Genomic DNA, 12,222 nt, shown 5'->3' with positions numbered 1-12,222 from the left:
TTTTTTTAGGAAAGATGGGACTTTGAGTTTGTGCCTCTGACTGACGGCCATTCCAACACTTTATCAGTGTTTTATTATTAAACCTTTTAGGAAAAGCGTATCAACATTTCCAAAAGTGTGAAGCAGCTTTTTTCCCCTCTGCTTTTTCGAGTGATATCAGTGTTAAAACTATTCACTTATATTAGCTGGAAATATTCTTACTTGAAGCGTTGAAGAAAATGTAAAAAAAAAAAAACATTATTTATTGTACAAAGGCCAAAAATAAAACACTTTATCAGAATAAAATGAAAGCAAAGTGTAATAGTCTATATTCGCAGATCACGTGACATTACACGGAAGTGACGCGGTTGCTCAAAAAGAGTTCAGCAAAAAAGCATCTGGGAGCAAAATAACCAGCTGGCTTAAATTCATTTTACACCACAAGACCAAAGGAGGTGACTAACAGACGACCAGGAGACTTAACAGTAAGTTTTTGTCGGTTATTATCCGGATAAGTGGGTCTGTGTGTCGGTTGTGTGTTAGTGTTGGGACAGGCGTCACTGCAGACACAGCTGGACGGCTGTTTGCGGCCTGTTGACAAGCTGCAACCCCATCTGGCTGCAGGTTTAGCCCGGTCAGACAGCTGATTATTAGCAGGTCAGGCTGTTTATTAGAACCAGCCTGCAAAGGCAAAAACAGTGATCTAACGCCGGGCTGCGCAGCTGAAAGGGCTGCTAAGCTAAGCTGGCTATTGATAACAAAGCCCCGCTACGTTCACCTTTCCAAATTCTTCTACTTAGAGGTTGCCATCTTTTTTTTTTTTTTTTCTCCCAGCAGCTGCAGCCAACATGTCTACAGTACCTGGAAATACATTCATATATGTGCATCTTTAATATTAATATCAAGTCATAATAGAAAAAAAGCCTACATGCATGCACCGCTTTGTAAAATTAAAAATCATTCGGTATTGTCGACTGTATGTTTTTTTTTTTTGTGGAAGGAGATAATCAATACTAAGATGTTTAATATAACTGACTTATTGCTGTTATTTGAATGTATTTACGACTTGAAATCAGGTGATAAAAAGGTGTTAAAGACAGCCAGGCTGTCTTTCGCTCTGTGATTTTTTACATAAAATAAAATATAAAATAGATTTTGCAATATTCCCCATGATTGCATATTGTGATTTACTAATTATTAGTGTACTCAGTAGGAATAGTCTAGTATAATACTGTAGTTTTATGTCGATGTGAAATGAAGTATTAAAGTAGTGCGTTTCCTTCACCGTTTAAATTGTCCTTGAATCAGCAGACTTGTAAAATGATGTAATGGTATTTGGACCAACGCTAGAGGGCATCACTTCCAAATAGCTCTACCCAAGAAGAATTTATTTATTTATTTATTTTAAATGTGCATTACGTGGAGCAGAAGTTAAGGATTCCTCTGGTAACATTTAGAAAATAGTGCAACTACTGCAACAAAAATATGTAATATGAATGCATAATGTAGAAGGTTGTGTCTTACAAAATGTTTAAAAATATTATTATAGGGGTATATTTAAGTTTTTCTATACATTGTGTAGTACAGAATTACGGATACATAACAGTACAAGTTAAGAATACAAATGCACTAAGATGTTTATGGGATGGAAGAGCTCATAGTTAAGACATGGATAAATATTTAAAACTTAAACTTTAAGTGGTGCAGAAATCTAGCACAACACCATGTTAAATTATACATGTGATGCAAAACAGCTCCCACAAAATGTTGGTAATCTAGCTATGAGTGTGTGTGGACAGCACTTGAAAGAAAAATAAATCTGTTGTGACTGTGACCTATCAAGGTCATCTCATTAAAGCCACTGGCAGTCCTCACACTTCTCCTGACCACATAATAATATTATATCCCCAATACAAACAGGCTTCTTTGGATGCTGGAAATCCTTGAAAACACTTGAATTTTAATGGGGCTTTTAGATTATAAAGGATGAGAAGACTGCTTACTAACAGGTTACACATTCTGAAACATGAAACTTGTATTTTCCTTTAAAAAAAGCATGGAGTCATGGAGCATAACTTTGATTGCTAATAGCACAATAACATCTATTTTAATGTGATCAAGAAGTAAAATGTTAATTTTAGTAAATGTAAATATAAATATATAAAGTAAATGTTAATTTAATTTATTATTATTTTTTTATTTTACTTATTTAATTATTTTATTGTTATTTTTTATTTTTTATTATTTATTTATTTTTTTTTTAATTTATTTATTTTTATTTAATTTAATTAATTAATTAATTATTTTTATTTTTTTTTATTTTTTTTTTCCTGTCTGTTTTTGGTGTCTGTCTCGGCTGTTTATAAGTGTTTGTATTATACGTTGAAAAATTAAAAATTAAATAAATACTTTAATAAAAAAAGAAAAAAAAAAAGAAGTGAAATGTTAAGTAATAATATATATATGTGTGTGTAATGGAGCTTGAAAAGCTTGTAAATGTTTGAAAAGCAAATGCTTTGCTGTTTTTACTGTTTAATAATAGGATGCTTTTGGAACAGGCTGGTTGGCAGGCAGCTCTCAGTTGACTCATGAATCTCTTACTAGATTTACCCAAATGATCTTTTGCTGTTGTGCTACTTAAATGCTCTGAAATTCACATTCTGTTCTTCTTTCGTTGCAGCATCTGTGAGTAGACGTCCATTATGAATCCTGTGTACAGCCCTGGGCCAACAGGGGTCCCCTTTACCAACACTAAGGGTTTAGGCTACCCAGGTACTTTAATATGTCGCTGTGTAATGGTTTAACAAATACCCAAACTGCAAATAAATCAGCAAAAGTATTGATTATTTTGTCTTCTTTTTGCTCCCGGTAGCTGGATTCCCTGTTGGCTACGCAGCAGCTGCTCCAGCATACACTCCCAATATCTATGCAGGAGCCAACGCAGCCTTCCAGAGTGGTGAGAATATGTGTTGTCACTGTATTTACACCAGTGATGGAAAAAGTGTTCAGATCCCTTACTTAAGTAAAAGTACTAATACCACAATGTGAAATTACTCCAGTACAAGTAAAAGTCCTGCATTCAAAACTTACTTTAGTAAAATTACAAAAGTATCAACATCGAAATGTACTTAAAGTATCAAAAGTAAAAGTACTCGTCATGCAGAATGGACCCACTCAGACCGTTTCATATATTCTAAATATATGATTAGATTATTTGTATTGATGCATTTATGTAAGCAGCATTTTAAATACCCCAAGATCGGACTCATTTTAACTACTTAATATACTGTTATGAGATTTAATTTAAAAAAAACCCTCTGCCTTATCACTTTACATTTATCACGATTTTCATGTGAAAAGTAGCTAAAGCTGACAGCTAAATGTAGTGGAGTAAAAAGTACAATATTTACCTTTAAAATGTAGTGAAGTAGAAGTATAGAGTTACATAAAGTGGAAATACTCAAGTAAAGTACAAGTACCTCAAAATTTGACTTAAGTACAATACTTGAGTAAATGTACTTAGTTACTTTCCACCACTGATTTACACTGAGTATGACATGGAGATTTTACAAACCAGTGCTGTAGCAAAGATTTCAACTCCTCTTCAGGTTGTTTATTGTTTATTGTTTATTGTTAAAAAGACCCCCATTAGCTGTCACCAAAAGTGGGAGGAGCTAGTCTTCCTGGGGTCCACACGACAAAACAAAAATCACTTAACAATTAAACATTGTAGACATTATTATACACGTCATCAGAAATCATTCCGAATAAGTTATTACATTCATATCTATTACATTAATACGTTTTGGTCATTTTTTGTCTTTATTATCATTTTGTGGTCAATTTGTGCCTTTTTTGGTCATTTTTTGTCTATTTTTGGTCATTTTGTGTCTTTTTTTGCTCATTTTGTGTCTTTTTTGGTCATTTTGTGTCTTTTTTTTGTCATTTTGTCAACAATTAAACATTGTAGACATTATTATACACATCATCATTCCGAATAAGTTATTACATTCATATCTATTACATTAATTCTCACTTTCATACAGTAAATATGTTAATTCACTACTCACAAATTTAAATAGTGCATTCTCAAGTAATAATTAAAAGATACTTTACTATTCAGTTCACGTATATTCAGTGGGCAATTATTCCAATAACTGAGAGCACGATAAATAACTGTTCTCTTTAAGCTGCCTTTTTTGGTCAATTTGTGCCTTTTCTGGTCATTTTGTGTCTTTTTTGGTCATTTTTTTTGGTCATTTTGTGTCTTTATTATCATTTTGTGGTCAATTTGTGCCTTTTTTGGTCATTTTGTGTCTATTTTTGGTCATTTTGTGTATTTTTGGTCATTTTGTGTCTTTTTTTGGTCATTTTGAGTCTTTTTTTATAATTGTGTGGTCAATTTGTGCCTTTTTTGGTCATTTTGTGTCTTTTTTTGTCATTTTGTCAACAATTAAACATTGTAGACATTGTTATACACGTCATCAGAAATCATTCCGAATAAGTTATTACATTCATATCTATTACATTAATTCTCACTTTCATACAGTAAATATGTTAATTCACTACTCACAAATTTAAATAGTGCATTCTCAAGTAATAATTAAAAGATACTTTACTATTCAGTTCACGTATATTCAGTGGGCAATTATTCCAATAATTGATAGCACGATAAATAACTGTTCTCTTTAAGGCATTTGATTTTAGACATGGTAACATCATCTGACCAACATTAGCTGACCTTGTCACATAAGAATGAACCTGATCACATCTGACAATTTGGTTATATAAGAAAACAGGTTGTAAAGAATAGACAGTATATGGGTCAACATATCAGAGTGCAGGTGCAGTTAGTAACCACCAACATTCAATACTTGTGCATATTTCTTCATCCACACCCACTGAGTGAATGTGGCTGAATAATCAATAACTTAAAGTGTCTTCCCTCCACCCAGGCTATGCTTCAGGCACTCCTTTCAAAATGTCCTGCTCTCCTAATACTGGGACCGTCCCCCCGTACTCCTCTTCCCCCAACCCCTACGCTGCTGCTATGTACCCCCGTCAGGAGCACCTACCCCCAACAGAACCCCTATGCACAGGTCAGTTTACTGTGTTGCTGTAGGATGACGCATCTTGCTTCTGTTATTGAAGTAATGTGCAGGTTGGCCTGAGGATGGCGCTATAACTAAACTAAAGATCCAAATGTCTAATGTGGCTGCTACAATGTTTTCTTTTACCGGTCAAAAGTTTTAGAACACCCCAATTTTTCCATTTTTTTATTGAAATTCAAGCAGTTCAAGTCAAATGAACAGCTTGAAAGGGTCCAAAGGTAAGTGGTGAACTGCCAGAGGTAAATAAAAAAAGGTAAGCTTAACCAAAACTGGAAAATAATGTACATTTCAGAATTATACAAGTAGGCCTTTTTCAGGGAACAAGAAATGGGTTAACAACTTAACTCTATGGAGTCTTGGGCTATTTTGTCCATTTTTTTGAATTCTTTTCATGTCTTTGTAAGTCATTTTGTGTCTTTTTTGGTCATTTTGTTTCTTTTTTTAGGCATTTTGTGTCTTTTGGTGTCTTTTTTTGTCATTTTGTGTCTTTTTTTGGTCATTTTGTGTCTTTTTTTTAGTCAATTTGTGTCTTTTGGTGTCATTTTTGGTCATTTTGTGTCTTTTTTTTTAGTCATTTTGTGTCTTTTGGTGTCTTTTTTTGGTCATTTTGTGTCTTTTTTTTAGTCATTTTGTGTCTTTTGGTGTCTTTTTTTTGGTCATTTTGTGTCTTTTTTTGTCATTTTATGTCTTTTTTTAGTCATTTTGTGTCTTTTGGTGTCTTTTTTTTGTCATTTTGTGTCTTTTTTTTTTGTCATTTTGTGTCTTTTTTTAGTCCTTTAGTCCAACATAAAATGTGATTTTGAATCTTTTTTTCACTTTCAAAACACTATCATGCTCAATAAAGAATTTTAAATGTTGCAAATGTGCATTAATTTCAGAGTACACTGAGACATTAAACTGCATAATTTTCAATTCAATTCTGGAAAAGTTGGTGTGTTCTAAAACTTTTGACCAGTAGTGTAGCTGCTTCAGTTTCTCTACTTGAAGTGTTCCACTTGATTTTAGCAAAGTGCTGTTTTTTAATACAAACATCTGATCCTTTCATGTTCTGAACTGTTTTCTTCTTCTGTGGTCCAGGCACTAATACCTTCACAACAACAAGGCACTTACTACACACAGCCGCTGTATGCTGCTCCGCCTCATGTTATCCATCACACTACAGTGGTCCAGCCCAATGGGATGCCTGCCGCCATGTATGCCCCGCCCATGCATCCTCCCCGCCACAACAGTGTTGCCATGGGGATGGTCGCTGGCACCACCATGGCCATGTCAGCTGGTGAGAAATCAATATATCCGCAGTGCTTTTATTTTGAAAAAAAGAGCAAACATTATCATTAGCACTAGAGCTAACAAGCACTTTTACTATAGTTAAGACAACAAATATAGCCACTAATATATATGACAGAATAAAATAAACTCTAACAAACCTTGTGTCCTGTCAGTCAGCCACTATAGAAGCCTTTTTCATATTTTATATCAACTTTATATGAATTACTACGCACTCGTTATTTTTTTTATTTTTTTGAACTTTTTATTTAACCATTTAAATAATTTTACATAACATTTCCTGACAGAATTTGAAGAGACATCACAATAAACATCCTGAGCATCATACAAGAAAAAAGTGTTAAGACATTACAATAAATACAGAAATAAGTAGTTCTGACATAACATAGTTATAAAGTTAGTGTTAATCTTGTAAATAAATAAAAAGAAATAGTTGAATATTTAGACTCACTCGTTATTATTTACCGTTCGTTTTTTCATTTAGCCGTTCTACCGGTTATTTCCTGTCACTACCTTTCAAAATTAAGTTTTACACTGGATGACACCTTTTCAAAATAAAAGCATCACAACATTGTAAAACACCTTGAAAATGTACAAACATGAAAAAACAAGCTATATAATACAAAAACATAAATAGGAACCTTGCTAAAGGTCATTTACAGTTGTGTTTAAAATAAATGGAAAAGTGATATAGTGATTGGAGTATTTACTACTTTTTACTGCTATATTTGATTTACTCCACATTAACAGTCTCATCATAACATGTGTTCCTATCAGTAGCAGCTCAAAACCAGATAATTTACTGTATTTTATAAAGCGATTACATTAATATTGAGCAGAATTTAGTTCAGAGTTTTGGTCCGGCCCCTGCAACCTTCGTGGTATTGGTCATGTGGCCCCTTGGGAAAATTAACTGCCCACCCCTGGTATAAAGGTTTGCTTTTACAATCTCAGTAAATCTAAAGTGTATATTAAATCATGCATTATATTTTCCTCTCAGGAACTTTGCTGACAACTCCATCACCAGCGTCTGTTGCTCCGCACCAAGTCACGATGCCCACATATCGGCATCCCACCACACCCAGCTACAGCTATGTGCCACCACAGTGGTGAAGAAAGGGAAGCGTGAGTATGATGTTTTGGTATTTGCAGGCTTATTTTAAAATCGGCCAAAGGTTTTACAGGCATTTTTTCCAGGCGTTTTAGGCCTAAATGGGTTAATAGTTCATATTTACCACAAGAATGAATGCCTTCATCTTGTCAGCCCTTGTGTACCTTTCTTGCTGTATACTCTACTGTCTTAATCCTTCACTTAAAAAAAAAACACAACAGGATTGGAAGTTGATATTTCTGCATGTTGTCCTCCTGCAGGTCAGATGATGGTAGATATGCATTCAGACAAAAAAAGACACAAAATGACCAAAAAGGACACAAAATTACCAAAAAAAGACAAATTATTTAAAAAAAGACACAGAACTACCCAAAAAAGACACACAATTATTAAAAAAGACACAAAATTACCAAAAAAAAGACACAAAATTACCAAAAAAGACACAGAATTACCAAAAAAAAGACACAAAATTACCAAAAAAAGACACAAAATTATCAAAAAAGACACAGAATTACCAAAAAAAGACAAATTATTTAAAAAAAGACACAGAATTACCCAAAAAAGACACACAATTACCAAAAAAGACACACAATTACCAAAAAAAAGACACAAAATTACCAAAAAAAGACACAAAATTATCAAAAAAGACACAGAATTACCAAAAAAAGACAAGTTATTTAAAAAAAGACACAGAATTACCCAAACAAAACACACAATTATTAAAAAAGACACAAAATTACCAAAAAAAAGGACACAAAATTCTCAAAAAAAGGCCTAAACGGGTTAATAGTTCATATTTACCACAAGAATGAATGCCTTAATCTTGTCAGCCCTTGTGTACCTTTCTTGCTGTAAACTCTACTGTCTTAATCCTTCACTTAAAAAAAAAAAAACCAACAGGATTGGAAGTTGATATTTCTGCATGTTGTCCTCCTGCAGGTCAGATGATGGTAGATATGCATTCACACAAAAAAAGACACAAAATGACAATAAAGGACACAAAATTACCAAAAAAAGACAAATTATTTAAAAAAAGACACAGAACTACCCAAAAAAGACACACAATTATTAAAAAAGACACAAAATTACCAAAAAAAAGACACAAAATTACCAAAAAAGACACAGAATTACCAAAAAAAAGACACAAAATTACCAAAAAAAGACACAAAATTATCAAAAAAGACACAGAATTACCAAAAAAAGACAAATTATTTAAAAAAAGACACAGAATTACCCAAAAAAGACACACAATTACCAAAAAAGACACACAATTACCAAAAAAAGACACAAAATTACCAAAAAAAGACACAAAATTATCAAAAAAGACACAGAATTACCAAAAAAAGACAAGTTATTTAAAAAAAGACACAGAATTACCCAAACAAAACACACAATTATTAAAAAAGACACAAAATTACCAAAAAAAAGGACACAAAATTCTCAAAAAAAGGCCTAAATGGGTTAATAGTTCATATTTACCACAAGAATGAATGCCTTAATCTTGTCAGCCCTTGTGTACCTTTCTTGCTGTAAACTCTACTGTCTTAATCCTTCACTTAAAAAAAAAAAAACCAACAGGATTGGAAGTTGATATTTCTGCATGTTGTCCTCCTGCAGGTCAGATGATGGTAGATATGCATTCACACAAAAAAAGACACAAAATGACCAAAAAGGACACAAAATTACCAAAAAAAGACAAATTATTTAAAAAAAGACACAGAATTACCCAAACAAGACACACAATTATTAAAAAAGACACAAAATTACCAAAAAAAATACACAAAATTATCAAAAAAAGACACAGAATTACCAAAAAAGACAAATTATTTTAAAAAAGACACAGAATTACCCAAAAAAGACACACGATTATTAAAAAAGACACAAAATTACCCCAAAAAAGACACAAAATTACCAAAAAAAAGACACAAAATTATCAGAAAAGACACAGAATTACCAAAAAAAAATACACAAAATTACCAAAAAAGACACAAAATTACCAAAAAAAGACATACAATTACTAAAAAAAACTTCAGATTTTAGGGGCTTATTTTAAAATTTTAGGCCTAAATGGGTTAATAGTTCATATTTACCACAAGAATGAATGCCTTAATCTTGTCAGCCCTTGTGTACCTTTCTTGCTGTAAACTCTGCTGTCTTAATCCTTCACTTAAAAAAACCAACAGGATTGGAAGTTGATATTTCTGCATGTTGTCCTCCTGCAGGTCAGATGATGGTAGATATGCATTCACACTCTACTCCAGTGTTTTTTGCTATTGGTGAAGACCGGCCCAGCCAGTGTCTGCTACCAGTTACTCTTCTTCCAGCATAATGTGAATCTAAAACCCAACTACATAGAAAGAAGCCCATTTGGATAGTAGGGGGGTGAAGAATAGGCCCATCCCCATGACCCCTCTCAATGGAATAAGGCTGCATTCCATGTCACACCCCAGCGCCAGCACCTCTACCTGCTGCATATCTCACATCCAACAGCAATGCCTCCATGCAAACTTTTTTGTGGACTGTCATGCAGGTTTTTATAGGCTTAAACTCTTAAAAAAGGGAGTTCGGAATTGTTTTTTGTTGTTTCTTTTAATTTGAGGGATACATATGATGTTGAATGCATGTGTATATATAGATATATGAAGTAATGCTAGCGCAATCTACCTGCTGTGACAGATGCAAAATCAACAAAAGGCACACATCCAAAGGAACTAAAAAAGTAATAATCTGCAATGCTGAATCACCAGTGACCATGTCTTACATGTGAAAGAAGAAAAGACAAAATGTTTATTCATGCAAAAACATACCTGCACAAACAAAGTGCAGACTAAACTGTACTATTTTCACTGCTTTGTGTTTTGGTAAATGGAGCTAGGTTTTTATTCTTTGTCTCAGTGATGCAGTGTATGCATTTCGTCTTACCATTTTTGTATTTTAGGAAAGATGGGACTTTGAGTTTGTGCCTCTGACTGACGGCCATTCCAACACTTAATCAGTGTTTTATTTTGCCTGCTCTGTTAAACCTTTTAGGAAAAGCGTATCAACATTTCCAAAAGTGTGAAGCAGCTTTTTTCCCCTCTACTCTGCTTTTTCGAGTGATATCAGTGTTAAAACTATTCACTTATATTAGCTGGAAATATTCTTACTTGGGAACATGTAGAGGAACTTATTGGAAGTCATTTGCACCCATTTAGTGGAGGGTAGCAACAGTGTCGTGTGTGCGTGTATGCTTGTGTGTGTATGAAAGAGGATCTAAAATAGAAACCATTCAAAATGGTGCCATATAGTGCGAAACGCCTAGAATATTCGACCTACATCTCACAGTAATAAATTTGTCCTTAGGTAGGTCTGAAGCACTACATCATTAAATCACTGCTAACTGTGGACATGTTAGGGAAACAAGATATAATGTTAAACTCCATTTGTGAATAGCACTACTGAAAGAAGGCACTAATTCAGAACAGTAAAGATATCTGACCTTTTACATTGCTCGCTGTTTTACCTCAAGGTTTTAGGCTAACCCACCAATATCACTGTTTCAGACATGCTTTTCTATGTTGCCTCAGTCACCTCAGTTAAATAATCTGTTTTGTAAATGTTATTTTTGTGATTTTGGTTCTTGTTTTGTATTCTAAAGAAAGACCAAAAATAAAACAAATATAAGAATAATCTGTTTCCCCTTATTGTGTCATTTTTGTGTCCTTGTTTCAACTTTTTATTAAATATGTTGCATCAAATTCACATTAAAATTTCCAAGTTGATAAAGTAAATACATTTTCTTTTATACTTTCAATTTAATATTATGTAAAAAGATTGGCAAATAATCACACTGTTTTATTGACAGCCAGGGTAGCCAATTAAGATGTCATACACCCTTGGTGCTCTGCTTTATGGTAAATGTCTATAACACAGCTATTTACATGCCTCATATTAGTTCAATTAAAGCTTAATTGTGATCGTAACATTGGATACCAAAGCTACAGCAGAAAAGAAAATTATATATATGTGTGTATATATATATATATATATGTGTATATATATATGTATATATATGTATATGTATATATATATGTATATATATATGTATATGTATATATATATGTATATGTATATATATATGTATATATGTATATGTATATATGTATATATATATGTATATATATATGTATATGTATATATATGTATATGTGTATATATATGTATATATATATGTATATGTATATATATATATATATGTATATGTATATATATATATATATATGTATGTATATATGCATGCATGTATGTATATATATGTATATATGTATATGTATGTATGTATATATATATGTATATATGTGTATTTGTGTATATATATATATATATATAATGCTTGACTTGTTTACAATCAGTATTTAGTTGTAATGACAGTGGCTGAACATGAGAGGGCGCCGAAGACACATGTCTGTTGCAGAAGTTTCCAGATAAGCCGAAGAAGAAGAAGAAAACTTCCCAGCGTGCAATTCGGCGCGCGAATTTGGATTTTGTTTTGAAGTGACAAACATGAGAAAACATGAGAGCGCTGCAGAAATGATAATATAATTCCCTGTGAACCTGTAAGTGTTTATTGAACTAATTTATTGTGTCTTGTGTCTTAAGTCTTGTTCATTTTGAAAGGCGGCAGTCTGTCTAATTTGACGTTATCTAGTTAAATGTGCAAAACGGTAACGCTGTCAATGTTTACGTTAATTGTAA

At 32.8% G+C, this 12,222-nt stretch overlaps 1 protein-coding gene across 1 annotated transcript; it reads left to right on the top strand.

The window, feature by feature from the left end:
* Nucleotides 1–316: 316 nt before the first annotated feature.
* Nucleotides 317–11,157, top strand: fam168b (family with sequence similarity 168 member B). Its single transcript, XM_059327497.1, is given in 8 exon segments — nt 317–464; nt 2,660–2,751; nt 2,852–2,935; nt 4,935–5,035; nt 5,037–5,078; nt 6,168–6,366; nt 7,378–7,502; nt 9,711–11,157. Coding segments are annotated over 6 exon segments (609 nt in total). The 5' UTR covers nt 317–464; nt 2,660–2,681; the 3' UTR covers nt 7,491–7,502; nt 9,711–11,157.
* The last annotated feature ends 1,065 nt before the right edge of the window (nt 11,158–12,222 follow it).

This window comes from Centropristis striata, chromosome 23 (genome assembly GCF_030273125.1).
Source record: "Centropristis striata isolate RG_2023a ecotype Rhode Island chromosome 23, C.striata_1.0, whole genome shotgun sequence".
NCBI lineage: Eukaryota > Metazoa > Chordata > Actinopteri > Perciformes > Serranidae > Centropristis > Centropristis striata.
Note: the sequence above shows the minus strand (reverse complement) of the source record. Positions and strands in the feature narration are given on the sequence as shown.